Source organism: Lathamus discolor, chromosome 4 (genome assembly GCF_037157495.1).
Source record: "Lathamus discolor isolate bLatDis1 chromosome 4, bLatDis1.hap1, whole genome shotgun sequence".
In the NCBI taxonomy this organism is placed as follows: domain Eukaryota; kingdom Metazoa; phylum Chordata; class Aves; order Psittaciformes; family Psittacidae; genus Lathamus; species Lathamus discolor.
Genome location: NC_088887.1, coordinates 121,764,849 through 121,779,657, shown reverse-complemented (window position 1 = coordinate 121,779,657; position 14,809 = coordinate 121,764,849). Strand labels below are relative to the sequence as shown.

Genomic DNA, 14,809 nt, shown 5'->3' with positions numbered 1-14,809 from the left:
GCTCTTGTTGTGCCAGAAATACTAAAGAGTAAAAAGAAGTAAAAATAAAGAAGTACAAATGTGTGTTCCTGGGGTAAGTAAACAAAGCTTAAAGAGCAGATAATGGTTATCTGGAAGCACACAGTTCAAACTGCCTTCATCCCATGTGGATCCCTCTAAGCACCATTATTCTAATCCAGGTTTTGTCCATGGTGTCATGGCTATCAAAACCTGTAGTGTTTTTCATATTCACACTTCAAGCACCAGATTCTGTCACTTGCACTCTCGTCTGCTGATAGTTCTTGGTTGCTCTCTGCAGTCAAGAAACTAGAAGGGATTTAAAAGCTTCATGAGAGATATAAAGTTGTTGCTAAGAAATCACATGGCCACATTGTATTGTGTTGGGAACGCCTCCTGTTGTGTACACAGGCTGGGAAAATGGGCAGTCCCGGGTTGTGCAGTTACAATGCCAGTTACAAGCTGTATAACTGATAAGTTACATCAGGTTATGAGTTATTTGAGGTATAAGTTCTTTCTAACTCAAACTGACATTGCTAACTTGATACCCTTAGGGATTTGTCTTCAGTATACTTTTCCTTCCTCCAGACATTTTGCTTCTCTTTCCAGTGTTCTGTTTACGTGCTTGCAACTTCATTTCTGACTGTTGCTGTCAAAAATGAGGGGGATTTAGTATTTTTAAGGGCAAAATAGTTTGAAGCAATTGAGAATGAGACTGGAGCAGTCACTGCTTTGGAAACATGGGTGCAGGAAATAGTCCGTAGAGAGCGGTGTGTGCCTTTTTTCTTTGAAACCACTTACCTTGATGTGGCTCGGTATTCTCACTTAAAGAAAATGATTTTTCATCGTGATAAAATAGCAACAGATTCCTCTCTGCAATCATATTGCATCGTGCTGCCCACAGCAGTGAGTGGTCACAGTGGTCTGATAAAGTTTTAGCTGGCAGGGGATGAGTGTTCCTGTGTGTGAGGGACAGGCTAAGCCAGTGGTCCAGCCAAGGTTAAAGAGCAGCTGGAATGATGGCAGATGTGGTACAGTGCAGCCAGCGCAGAGTAATTCAGACAAGCCAGATCCAAATGCTGTCATACAGCTCATGACGTACAGCAACTACCTGTTGGAAGGCCTGAGTAGCATCATGCACATGCTTCAGTCCTCACCACCACCACAGCCGTGACCACGCTGGCTAATGCAGACTGGTACAATACTGGCACGTTGTGCTTTAGGTGTTACATATTCTGCTCTGGTTACCCCAAAAGGATCCAGCCCCGAGAGGGGAGGCATTTGGGTAAAGAAAAGTATAAGATTTAAAATAGAATAAAGGAATTACTCAGCCTCTTGCTGGCATCTGTGTGAATGGAACCCCGCAACTGAGTTGTACAGGATAGGCAGTAGGAGGGATCACCTGGTGATGCTGAGGAAGAGGTGGATGTGCAAATGAGTCAGTTGGGTTTGTCGGGGTTTGGTTTTGGTGGGTTCTTTGGCTGCTGTTTGGTTGTTTTGGGTGTTTGAAACTGGAAGAACAGGGAATGAGGGTCAGGACAGACTCCTGCCAGAGATTCTCCAGATGCTCCTTTCAGCACATTAATCCTAAAGCAGCCTGACAGACTTGTTTAATGAGGAGCCAGCACCCAGCTAACAATGGGAACCAGCATAACCAGCACCTATGGATGGGGTGGTTCTGTCCTGCTGTGACTCCAGGGAGCTTTTGACTCAGTTGGAAGCAGGGAGAAGTGCCAGCTGCTGTTGGAGGGGGGGACGAAGCTTTGAGACATTGGGGCTGGTGCAGTACAGGACATGGCACTTCAGATCACACAAGTGGCAGGTGTGAGGAGGCTAAATCCACAGCTCTGGATGTGTTGGCACATCCAGAGGCTGCTGCTGCTGGCTTAGATGCTTCTCCTTAGAAATTGCCAATGGGAGGTTCTGGTTTTCACATAGATCTATCCTGGATTCTGGATAGATGTAGTGTAGGAAACTAATTGTACTTTCCACAAGTATTTTAGGCCTTTTTCATAATTGGAGGAATCTTGTTAAGATACGTATTTACTGTAAGATGGTGTCCTGTCTGAATTTGGCCATGGCACCTAGGAAGTAGCATTGTCAAGTTGTTTTCCCAGTATTTAACCTGAAGAGGCTTCCTGAAGTTCCACCCCTGTTACTGGCTACATGCGCAGTGACAGAGCTCTAAACCTGCCAGTCTTCCACACTGCTTTCAAACTGGGGCATCCCTGTGGCCTCAGATGTCAGTTGGAGATGCACCAACTCAATATATAGGACTTTTAATGTGTGACTTCAAGCCACTTGACCGTGAAGAGGAAGAATGTGTCATGAAATGGAGTGGCAGCAGACATGTCCTGCTCTCATCATGACTCTGTAGGACTACATTGTGTAGTCCGGCTCAGGTCCTGGAGAGTGGTGGGGTATGTGAGCTACTGCTTTCCAGAGGGAAGAACTGAGTTTAGAAGGGGAACTTCTGCCATGCTGAAACTGCTTCTCAAGCACTTCCCATTCTGTCTCATAACTCCTTCCGTAAGCTGTTTATGGGGACTGGATCCAAGTGCCCATTGGGAGTGGGGTTTTGAGAGGGAGAGACAGATTCCAACGCAGAGAGGGAGTACTGATCATGAAAGAACTACTTCTCACCTGGTTGAGATAGATGTTAATGTGAAAGATTTAAATGGGCAATGTCAGTATTTACACGCTGGGCACTTGTGCAAGCAGTTCCCATAAGCATGTTCCCTGTCATGCACAGGCTGGCAGATGTTCTGTGCTTCCAAAGAAAGAACATCTTCGTGAGATGGTTTTTGCAGTGGGTATGAAGTACAAGTAAGTGCTGGTGGTAGTGACTTGAGAGGGCTCTGAGATGCTGCGAGGGCTGGAGCAGCTCTGCTGTGGAGCCAGGCTGAGAGAGCTTGGCTGGGTCAGCCTGGAGGGGAGAAGGCTCCTTAAGGGGAGACCTTAGAGCAGCTCCAGTGCCTAAAGGGAAGTGCACAGATTGTCCCAAGAAGCTGTGGCTGCCCCATCCCTGGCAGTGCTCAAGGCCAGGTTGGACACAGGGGCTTGGAGCAAGCTGCTCCAGTGGAAGGGGTCCCTGCCCGTGGCAGGGGTTGGAACTGGGTGAGCTTTAAGGTCCCTTCCAACCCAAACCAGTCTGGGATTAAACCATTAAAGTGACGGAACCTGAAATGGAGAAAGCTGACTCTAGCTGTAACTACAGAACCATGCAAGTTCTATGAGTGGGGGGAGGCAAATAGAGTTAGATAAATCACCATTTATAGCTGGAAAAGCAGTAAGAAGGAAAACCACTAAATAAATCATCAAACAGCAGATACTCTGCAGTTGCAGCCTGCAGATTGCTGGTCCCTGGAGCTGGAAGGCCAGAATTAACTGCTGGTAAATTGTGTGCTTGATGTTTGTAGTGTGGTGCTTTAGATACAGGGCTGTAGGATGTGATTTGGGTTCGTGAATGGACTGTTGGTCTCAGTTGTCAGTTCTCACCTAAAACAGCAGCAACTGACACATTTTTGCCTTCTTTTTTACCTACCCCCAGCACATGTCCCGGGTTCTCCTTCTAGGCCCCAAATTATGAATTATCCATTATCTACTCTCCAGCCTCTTTTTGTAGCCATCCTGTTTTGAGAGGAAAAGATGCTGAGAGCTGTTTCCTTTGGAGAAGACGTCTGGAAAGCAGGCTCGCCAGGGCTGGACCCGCAGCCTCCTCTGTCCCTGGCAGGACCTGTCTTTGCCAGTCACCAGAGTCAGGCTTCATCTCTTGTGAAGAAAGCCCCTCTGGAAGCACGAGGTTACCTGCTGCTTCGGCAAACACCAATAGAAGTTTCCTTTCCAGAGGGTCACATCCAGCTTGTTTCTGCATTACACCAACCACTGAAGAGGCTTTTTGTGTTTTCCATGTGACCAAACACCTTGTTTGAACAGTTGATTTCTGCCAAGTTTGCCTCTAAACCTGCCCTTGTCCTCTCATTACACGTTCAGCTTTCATATTCTGTCATTCTGAGACCTTTTTTCTTTTTCTTTCCCTTTCTCTGTCGTCTTTCCTACTAGCTGTCTGCAGCATCCAGCCCTTCCAGTCAGAGTCCTCACAGAGCCTCAGGAAAGGATCCCTTTGCAGAGCTCTCTCTCCAGGATTTCTTGTAGAACAACTTAGGTATTGTCCGTTATTCTGGGGAGATGCTGGTTTTTGTGGTATGAAACAAAGCTTAAAAGTCTTATTACCACGACTAGAACTGTTTCTGAAGAAAAGTAAGTCATGTTGAGTTGGAAGCGCTGTGGAAGTCACTTGGAAGCTCAGCGCACTCACCTGCAGTGATTTAAAGGCCCCATCGAGTCATTTTGCTTCAGTCCATTGGAAATAAAGCTTGATTGTTCACTTCTGAGCCAGCTCACAGAAGGCCCTTGCTGCAGTTAGGGAGCAGGAACTGGCACTCCCTAGTATTGACCCTCATGTTTAGGCTTCATGGTCAGCAGCAAATACCATTTACTTGTGCCCTTCCTCAGGCTGCTTGACCCAGAGAGTTGACTTCATGGAGAAGGTGCTCGTGTTGGGTGTGCAAGGGTTACGTTTTGTACAGATGTGCACTGGAGTTCTTCTGTTCTTTGTTATCACTCAGGGGTAGGGGGGAATTAAGTACCAAAGTGAGTGAAACCACGCAAAGATTCAAGGCCTAGGTAGTGTAAAGGAAGAGTGCGCTTCCTTGCAGGCAGCATCTGCTTTTCTTTGTGCACTTCCTTTGGTTCAGCATGAGAAATGACCTTGGGTTCTCTTCATCACGACCTGTGTTACGCTGCCACTGGTGACAATATTGTGTGGATCAGTGAGGACTTCTATTGTTGGACAAGGGACCCAAAACAAAGGGATGTTCTGCAGGGTGGTGTAGCTGGAAAAACATCCCAATGGCTTTCGGTTGTCTTCTGGCCCTGATCTTGTAAAATGTCTGTTTCTGTTTGAAACTCCAGCTCCTGGGGTAGCTTGGGCATTCTTGCTTGGCCAAGAATGTCACTGCTTGAAGAACACACGGGTTTCTAGTGAAGCCGCCTTCTGTTGGATGTTAACGGGAGGGTTTTTCATCTTTCCAGATCCAGTTTATGTAACTGTGCTAGACGGAAGAGAAAGGAACGTTTCCAAAAAGATGTGCTCACCAGTAAACCCCCACTTCCAGGAAAAAACAGTGAACTTCAGTCTCTCCAACTCTCCTCCTCCATTCCGTGATGCAGTGAAATGATGAAGAGCAATGAAGGAACCTGGCATGACTCCATAAGAAAACATCACTACATGATACAGAGCCAAGAACTGCCATCAGTTCAGCCTTCAGAGCTGGTTTTTGTCCTGGTGACTGACACCTCAGTACTCCCAGCTTCTAATAGCATCCGTAATGGGTAACACACAAAGAGAAGCCTCGCTTCTGAGAAACTGGGATTGGTGTTTGGGAATGCTGTCTGGAATGGGGATGTGTCCTTTACTGTAACAAGACTTGGGGCAGGGGAGGCTCAAATCCTAACTCTTAATTCTGCAGTTCCCTTTTCTTCAGTCCTCACACACGTAGGCACAGCAGTAATGGAAATTAACTTTTTTAAACAAGTCTATATTCAGTTTGCAGTAGACACTCCTTATGTATTATTGTTTGTATTTATTTATGATTATCAATTTAACATTAATATTGTATCAAACCTCCCCCCACCCTCCTTCTGGAAATGAGTATGGATGTATACAGTATGTCTGATTTATCTCCACAAAGAATGAATCTGATTCAGAACGCTTTTCACACAGAGCACTAAATACTGTCAAGGTCTGAATCTAATGAATTCTCAGTGTAAGTGGGAATTAGGGAAGAGCTGTAAAACCACGTTAATCCTGATAGTCAATTCCGTGCCTCGGATCTTTGCAAGGGAACAGTTACCTGCCTAGGAGAAGCACTACATTTTTAATTCAGCATTAGTGCATTGGGAAGGAACTTTATTGCTTTGTGCTTGGCATGTCATTATTTTTACAGTTGACATTATAAGGCCTTTCCAAAATGAATGTGAGGAATTGCTTTCACTTTATGACTTCCCTTCTTTTCTGTAATAAAGAAGATGGTGTGTGTTTGGGGAGGGGGAGAAGCCTTTTCATTTGGCACGTGCCATGTTTCTGATCATGTACCTTTTAAAAGCTACAGGCACCAAGGGGGAAGCAGCTTCCTTACGTGTGTCTCATGGGTGTTTAGTTAACGAAGACTTAAAGCCGCACTGTTGATCGGTGCTCTCTGTAAATACACCAGAACCTTGGGGTGGAGTTTGGGGCCTTCAGAAGGACGGTCCAGGAGGTGAAAGCAATTCTGTACATGAGTCGAGCATACTTGCTGCATTGTCTCTGCAGATTCTATTTTTGTTTAAGATATTAAAACTGTATGTTAGCAAAACTGGGTGGATTTTCCAATAAAATGCAGCTTCCACACACCTTTTGTTACGGTATGAACGTCTGAGGTGCTTCTTTTCTTTATTTGCTGCTTAAAAATGTGCACTGATAACTGCTTTGTTTACTTAATAAAATACCAAATGTATTTGACACGTGCATATTGTGTTACAGGAAGGGCAGAGCTGCGAGCCTGCGGATGACCTGATCCATACACCACCTTCCCGGCACTGCGGTAGCAGACAGCCTTAGCTGCGCTGTAGTGAGTGGTCTCCTTAAGGGCCTGGTTCCTTACTGCATGTGCTGTATCACCACCACCTAGTTGCTCCAGAATATTCATGGCAATAAACTTGTGCTGTTTATAACTGAGCAAGCAGCATAAATATGCCCTAAATAATTATGTAGGTATCTTCCCATATCTTCCAGCAGAAGCTGAGGAGCCTGGAGAAGCTTCAGATGGTTTGCCAAGGCCGTCATTGGCAATGAGACACTAGTTATTGTCACAGGGAGATGTGACAGAACTGGGACTTTCCTCTTCTCAGGTGCCTGAGGCTTGTCCTGAAGGATGTACATAAGGACATAGAATGGTTGGAAAGGGTTGGAAAGGACCTTAAGATCATCTGGTTCCAACCACCGGCAGGGACACCTACCCCAGCCCATGTCAGTAGCGTTGAATTCTTTGAACGTCCCACGATGCACATACCCAGACTGAGGGGTTTCATACACGGGTCACTGGACTCTTCCCCTTCCCGCAGCTGAGGCTGTTGCTGTGGGACTGTCCCACCAGAGCACAGAGTCCTTTCCGTTTTGGCTTCCACTCAGAATGTCAAAAATGGGAATTGTCTGATTTGGGAGTCAGATGGGGAAAAGGTGTCTCTGTGTCCTGTTAGGGTGCACCGTCCAGACCTTGTGTGAAAGGTAAAGGTTAGACCTTCCTCCTGCTCCTCCACAGCCTGGTGTGAGAGGTCATGATAAAAACAGATGCCAGCTTTGTCCCCTTTTGGTCTGTGATTCTCCCCATGCAACGGTTTCAACCTCTGCCTTGAGGTGACTGGCTGAGGACAGACCTGCTTGTTTAGTTCTTGGGTGGTTTTGAGCCCTTGGCCCTTGCTTTTGTGGGGCTGTGGCCCCGAGGTCACAAATCATGTGGGTATCAAAGCCCTCAACAACCCAAACCACTTCCGCAGGGGTGCTCTGTGTTCTGTACGCCGTTGCTGTGTGGGTGAAGCTTTGCTGATAAACCTCACTCTTGATTTACTCTGCAGAGACAAACTGCTTTAGAATTTTCCTGAGGAAGATTCCCAGTCCCGTTTACTTTGTTCCTCTTGGAAGCATGTTTGCTTTCAGTAGTGCTGGATCAACACTCGGCTGTAGCTCAGTTTAAAAAGCATAGCTCCTAGGCTGGTTTCTTGTGGGTTAGTGGCCATCTTGAATCAGGGGGGTTATGGAAACCTGGCTCTCCTCAAAACTGAGTTTAAGCACTACTTAGCATAGAAGAGCAAACTCTGGCTGGGAAAGCTGCCTGCTTTTTGCATGCAGTGGAGGACGGAGTGCTTTGCTAGAGGAGCATGGTTCCTCTTGGAGCCTTGTGATGGCAACACATACCACAATAGCTAATCAGAGAACTGTATAAACAAAACAACTGGATTTGCCTCCTGAGAGAATTACTCTTGCCAGAAGAACCTGAGCAGCCGGGTAACTCTGGGTTTTCTAAAGGCCCAAGTGGAGAATCTTCATCTGAAGGCGAATCTCAATTTGCTGCCTTGTTCTTTGTTCCGAAGTCACAAACAGAACTGTACCTCAGGAAACATTTTGAAGCTATCTTTACCTCACTTTGTGTGCTGTCAGCTGGTGGGTTCAGCCTCTGAGACTGCTGAAGAGCCCTTCAGCAGGAGTAAATGCTGATGGAGGCGGAAGATTAACAAGTTAATGTGAGGGGTAGTGAAGTGCCAAATGCAGAAGACAAAGAATCAACGGGAGTGTGTGTAAACCACCCAAGAGCTTTCTCCTTGGCCTGTTGGCAACCTTTTGTCTTGGTCTTTGCAGCTCGCTTGTGCCGAGGCAGAGAAAGTCTTGATATCTCTTGCTGAATTTGCCCACCAAGAAATATCTGTGAGTTTCCGTGTTCCAACAGGAACAGGCTCTGACCTGGCCAGATCAGAATGAGGGAGGAGAGAACACAGAGCAGGTTTCCCTGGAGGTGCAGCATTAACGACGCCTGCTTGGCACCCTGTTGTATCTGAGGGCTGAGTAAATACCACATCCATCTCACCTGTGGGGCATCTTGGGAGATGTCTTGCTCAAGATAACATCGTAGAATCAGCTGGGTTGGAAAAGACCTTTAAGATCATTGAGTCCAAATCAGTCGATGAGTTGAGTAAAACGTGTTTCTTGTTTCTGTTCCTGCTTATCTGCTGAGGATACTTCCTGAGACAAAGATCAAAAGCCTTGGAACAACCAGCTGGCTCCCTTACAAGTCCTGTGTGAGAGCTGATAACGGTGCTGAAACGCTGTTGGATGCAAGCACGTGGCTCTGGGTATCCGGCAGCTGCAGTGTGGGAGGAGAGCAGGCTCTTGGGTTTGTTTTCAGTGTGGATCTTGGGGGTAACTGCTCAACTTTCTCCCACCAGCTACAGCAAGTGCTCAGGTCCTGTTTTTCTAGAAAAGCGTTATTTGATATTGCTTTATATTGCTTTATTGGCTTTTATAGCCTCTTGCTGCACTTTAATCACTAAAAGCGAGGGAAAGATCCAGCACCATGTCAAGTCCCAGTTTTCCATGGCTCATTGGAGGTGGGTGGTGGACCATAAAGAACCATAGAATGGTTTGGGTTGGAAAGGACCTTAAAGCTCATCCAGTTCCAACCCCCTGTCACAGGCAGGGACATCGTCCACTAGAGCAAGTTGCTCCAAGCCCGGTCCAACCTGGCCTTGATATGGGAACGGTTGTTGGCATCTTGTTACCATGTCACGTCCTAAAACAACACCGTGTTTGGGGTAGTCTGCCAAACACGAGATCTGAAGTGTTGTATTACAGAGAAACATCCGTGCTTTAACAGCCCACTTAAACTCCAAGGGCAAGTCTTTTTCAGAGGAACATCCAGTTACAAAACATCAGTGGTTTGAGGCACTAACGCCATCAGATTCCCTGTTCCTTGCTTGTCACTGCGGTGTAACTTTACAGTCCATTACCTTCTGCTTTGACCTTATTCTGGCAAACTCCTTTCAGCCCACAGGAGCAGAGTGTTTAGTAACTTCTCTTTCAGAAAGCAGCCAAACAAGAACAAATGCCGCAGAACAAGTCTCCTACCCTCATTTCCCAAAACACGCAGGTCTGAACCTGTGGAACATTTGCCTTGTTGTATAACCTGGCTGTGGTGGAAGCTCAAAACCTCTCAACAACCAGACCAAAAGTTAAGTAACAGCGTTGTTCAGCCTGGAGAAGAGAAGGCTCCTGGGGGAGACCTTAGAGCAGCACCTACTGCCTGAAGGGGCCAACAAGAAACCTGGAGAGGGGCTTCTGGTCTGCAGGGACAGGCCAAGGGGGAATGGTTTTGATCTGACAGAGGGGAGACTGAGATGAGCTCTTAGGAAGAAGCTCTTCCCTGTGAGGGTGCTGAGGCGCTGGCACAGGGTGCCCAGAGAAGCTGTGGCTGCCCCATCCCTGGCAGTGCTCAAGGCCAGGTTGGACACAGGGGCTTGGAGCAAGCTGCTCTAGTGGAAGGTGTCCCTGTCCGTGGCAGGGGTTGGAGCTGGATGAGCTTTAAGGTCCCTTCCAACCAAAACCAGCCTGAGATTCTATGATTCACATTTTCTAGTGTATGTAGGGCCCATCTCTTTGCTTATGCCTGTACGGGCAGGACAACACAAACTTGGGCCTTCACCTCTTCCAGTTGCTGTTCAGCCTTTTCCCATAAGAGGCCTGGGTGGGTAAGAGGGAGTTAAAAAGAAATGTGAGACACACTAATTTGGGTATATGCCACAGGCAGTCGCATGAGCCAGAGGGAGCTGCCTGTAGCAAAACATGCTTAGTGAAGTGTCCCAAATCCCCTTGAATCCTACAGGATCAGCATGAAGGCCAGTGTAAATCTTTCATATGGGGAAAGCTGGGTCTTCAGGCACTGAGACATCTGGATTTGATGAATTTGTTACTGGCGAAAGCTCTCAGCAATGAGCAACATGTAAAGCAGAGGCTGATGGCAGTACACTGTGGCAGTACAGCCCATGCTTCCACCTCCTGTTCAAACAAGGGGAGTCAGGGCTCACGACTGCAGTTAGAACAAAACCTACTGGAGTCACCCTTAAATCCCATGCTATGAAATACCTTCAAGCTAAGGAAATACGAGCATCACCCAAGTTGTGTATGTGTGGTAGTAAAAGCCATTGTAACAGAACTGAGGTCCGTGTGCTGGAACTGAGAAACGTCAACCCATCAAGTGCCTACAAAGCACGTTGGGGTGGTGTGTCCTACAAGGCTGCACCCCCTCAAGTGAGCCAGGTTCCTGATTACTCCAGCACAGCACTGGTTTGAACCCTCCAAGCAACTTCCCTGTAGGGTCAAGCAGTTAGATCCCATCACTTTATGGTCTGGTCATGCAGGTAGGAGCTGCAGGGGATCATGGAATGGTCCAGTGCCTCACCCCCCTCACAGGGAAGAACTTCCTTATATCTAATCTAAATCTCCCTACTGCCTTTTGGGGAGGGGGGGAAGGAGGACAGGCCTTTCTTTGACTGAAAAGCTGTTCAGCATAAGCCATATTCTAATTCTGCAACTAAACCAAAAACTGAACTGAGCACTGAGCGGAACTAATCTCTCCTTCAAGGAAGCCATTTCCTGGGGCTTGCGCTTCAGGAAAGCCAGTGTGGCTGATGGGGGGTGTCTGTTGTGCTTAAAACATGACCCCCTTGCACACAGGGATCCCCATTCTCTGGCCACTGGAGCCCTCAGATCACCTCAGGCTTGGCAGGAACTCAGCTGGGTTACAGCAGGGACTTGTCCAAACTCATTTAACTGTTTACTACATGGCAATGAGCAAGAGATTCAGTCTGAGGTTAAGGCTCCTTCCTTTACCTGTCTGGTTGGGAGCCCAGTGTCTGAGGAGCTGGAGTCAGTGTCTCACACAGATGCCTGCTGGGCATGAACTTGCTTCAGAAACCAGAAAGGTTTGTGCTGGACTACAGGATACACTGAGACCGGGGATAGATACGGGTTGTTTAAAATGGTGAAGTGTTTCAGACACTTGATTCCTGACAGCTGGTTGATCCATCAAGGGTTTAAATCAGGTTACTCCATGCTTTCACAAGTTTGTGAGTGAGAAATGCGCAGGTCAGAAGGCTGCCTGTGCCTGTGGGACACAGGACACACTGCATTGTGTCTGCCTGCAGGGTGTCCAGGATGTGCAGTGAGAGTGGAAAACCCCCACCAAATCAATGCACTGAGGTCATAGAATCACAGAATGGTTTGGGTTGGAAAGGACCTTAAGATCATTCAGTTCCAACCCCCTGCCATGGGCAGGGACGCCTTCCACTAGACCATGTTGCCCAAGGCTCTGTCCAACCTGGCCTTGAACACTGCCAGGGATGGAGCATTTACCACTTCTCTGGGCAACCCATTCCAGTGCCTCACCACCCTTATGGTAAAAAACTTATATCTAAACCTTAACTTCCCCTGTTTAAGTTGAAACCCATCACCCCTTGTCCTGTCACTACAGTCCCTGATGAAGAGTCCCTCCCCAGCATCCCTATAGGCCCCCTTCAGGTACTGGAAGGCTGCTATGAGGTCTCCACGCAGCCTTCTCTTCTCCAGGCTGAACAGCCCCAACTTCCTCAGCCTGTCTTCATACGGGAGGTGCTCCAGTCCCCTGATCATCCTTGTGGCCTCCTCTGGACTTGCTCCAGCAGCTCCATGTCCTTCTTATATTGAGGACACCAGAACTGCACACAGTGCTGCAAGTACTATGTTTTCATAGAGACCAGCCACAAACCAAAGACAGCCTTAGACAACATATTTGGCCAATTTTCAAATATATTTAAGACTTTTATGATTTTTGTGCTGCTTACTTAATTTTTTTCAATTATTTTTTTGTTATTTCAATGTATTGAAATCCATCCGTGGGTCCTGAAGGAGCTGGCGAATGAAGTTGCTAAGCCACTGGCCATCATATTTGAAAAATCATGGCAGTCAGGTGAAGTTCCCGACGACTGGAAAAAGGGAAATATAACCCCCATTTTCAAGAAGGGGAAAATGGAAGACCCAGGGAATTACAGACCAGTCAGTCTCACCTCTGTGCCTGGTAAAATCTTGGAGCACGTTCTCCTGGAAGGCATGCTAAGGCACATGAAAAACAACAAGGTGCTTGGTGACAGCCAGCATGGCTTCACTAAGGGGAAATCCTGCCTGATCAATTTGGTGGCCTTCTATGATGGGGCTACAGAACCGATGGACAAGGGTAGAGCAGTTGATGTCATCTACCTGGACTTGTGCAAAGCATTTCACACTGTCCCACACCAGATCCTTCTCTCTAAATTGGAGAGATATCAATTTGATGGATGGACCACTCGGTGGATAAAGAACTGGCTGGACGGCCGCACACAAAGAGTTGTGGTCAATGGCTCGATGTCCGGCTGGAGACCGGTAACGAGTGGTGTCCCTCAGGGATCGGTGTTGGGACCGGTCTTGTTTAACATCTTCATTGCTGACAAGGACAGTGGGATTGAGTGCGCCCTCAGCAAGTTTGCCGATGACACCAAGCTGTGTGGTCCGGTTGATACGCTGGAGGGAAGGGATGCCATCCAGAGGGACCTTGACACGCTTGTGAGGTGGGCTGATGCCAACCTTATGAAGTTCAACCATGACAAGTGCAAGGTCCTACACCTGGGTCGGAGCAATCCCAGGCACGGCTACAGGTTGGGCAAAGAAGAGATTCAGAGCGGCCCTGCAGAGAAGGACCTGGGGGTGCTGGTCGATGAGAAAATGAACATGAGCCGGCTTCAGTGTGCGCTCGCAGCCCAGAAAGCCAACCGTATCCTGGGCTGCATCAAAAGGAGCGTGACCAGCAGGTCGAAGGAGGTGATCCTGCCCCTCTACTCTGCTCTTGGGAGACCTCACCTGGAGCATTGTGTGCAGTTCTGGTGTCCTCAACATAAAAAGGACATGGAACTGCTGGAACAAGTCCAGAGGAGGCCACGAGGATGGGGACTCGAGCAGACTCGGGGGACTGGAGCACCTCCTGTATGAAGACAGGCTGAGGAAGCTGGGGCTGTTCAGCGTGGAGAAGAGAAGGCTGCGTGGAGACCTCATAGCAGCCTTCCAGTATCTGAAGGGGGCCTATAGGGATGCTGGGGAGGGTCTCTTCCTCAGGGACTGTAGTGACAGGACAAGGGGTAACGGGTTAAAACTTAAAACAGGGGAAGTTTAGATTGGATATAAGGAGGAAATTCTTTCCTGTGAGGGTGGTGAGGCACTGGAATGGGTTGCCCAGGGAGGTTGTGAGTGCTCCATCCCTGGCGGTGTTCAAAGCCAGGTTGGATGAGGCCTTGTGTGGGATTGTTTAGTGTGAGGTGTCCCTGCCCATGGCAGGGGGGTTGGAGCTAGATGATCTTGAGGTCCTTTCCAACCCTAACTATTCTATGATTCTATGATTCTGTGATTTAAGTTGGGGGTTATGGAGAAAGATAAAAGGCATTCAAACATTTAATTGCTAAGAATATTTGAATTATACTTGGATACACTAGATTTGGCTTTAGCAGAGTATGAAGTATTTTGCAAGAGTTGTACATTTTAAGGCAGCCTGCATTTACCCATTCAGGGTCTTATCCAGCAGGCATTCCACATTTGACAGACTGCAAGTGAGGACCACTTAAACTAATACTTAAACTAAGTATTAACTTGAATCCTCTCTTAGCTGTATGTGCAGCTACATGGACTCATCAGACATTTTCAAAGAAGGTATTAAGAAAATTAGGAACATTTCCTATTAGACATTAGGAATAAATTCTTTACTGTGATGAGACACTGGCACAGGTTGCCCAGAGAAGCTCTGGCTGCCCCATCCCTGGCCAGATTGGATGGGGCTTGGAGCCACCTGCTCTAGTGGAAGGTGTCCCTGCCTGCAGAACTGGATGAGCTTTAAGGTCCCTTCCAGTCCAAACTGTTCTGTGATTCTGTGACTGAGAAGCCCATAAAATGTGCAAGAGCTCTCTCTTTGGTAAGAAAAGCACCCTCTCCATGCCCATCTGCACACAGACATACCTTGCATTAAATTTAAACGTGTAAATCATGATTCAGGCATTCAAAAAAGAGTTCTCACAAAGCCCAGTGCCACATGCTCCTTGAAGAATAGAGCAAATATTTAATGAACTGAAAACATTACAGTCCCAGGTTAACAGCACAGTTTGTCCGTTC

General features: G+C 47.4%; 1 protein-coding gene across 3 annotated transcripts in view; it reads left to right on the top strand.

Annotated features, from left to right (window-relative positions):
* Positions 1–6,465, top strand: part of PICALM (phosphatidylinositol binding clathrin assembly protein) — a 73,022-nt gene extending 66,557 nt beyond the window's left edge. For 2 of the 3 annotated variants that reach the window (XM_065678844.1, XM_065678845.1), the window contains one exon: positions 5,092–6,465. In XM_065678844.1, the coding sequence (XP_065534916.1) occupies positions 5,092–5,106 (15 nt within the window). In that variant the 3' untranslated portion in view covers positions 5,107–6,465. Of the gene's footprint in view, positions 1–4,059; positions 4,163–5,091 lie in introns of all 3 variants that reach the window. The other variant, XM_065678846.1, reaches the window with a different exon arrangement.
* Positions 6,466–14,809: the final 8,344 nt, after the last annotated feature.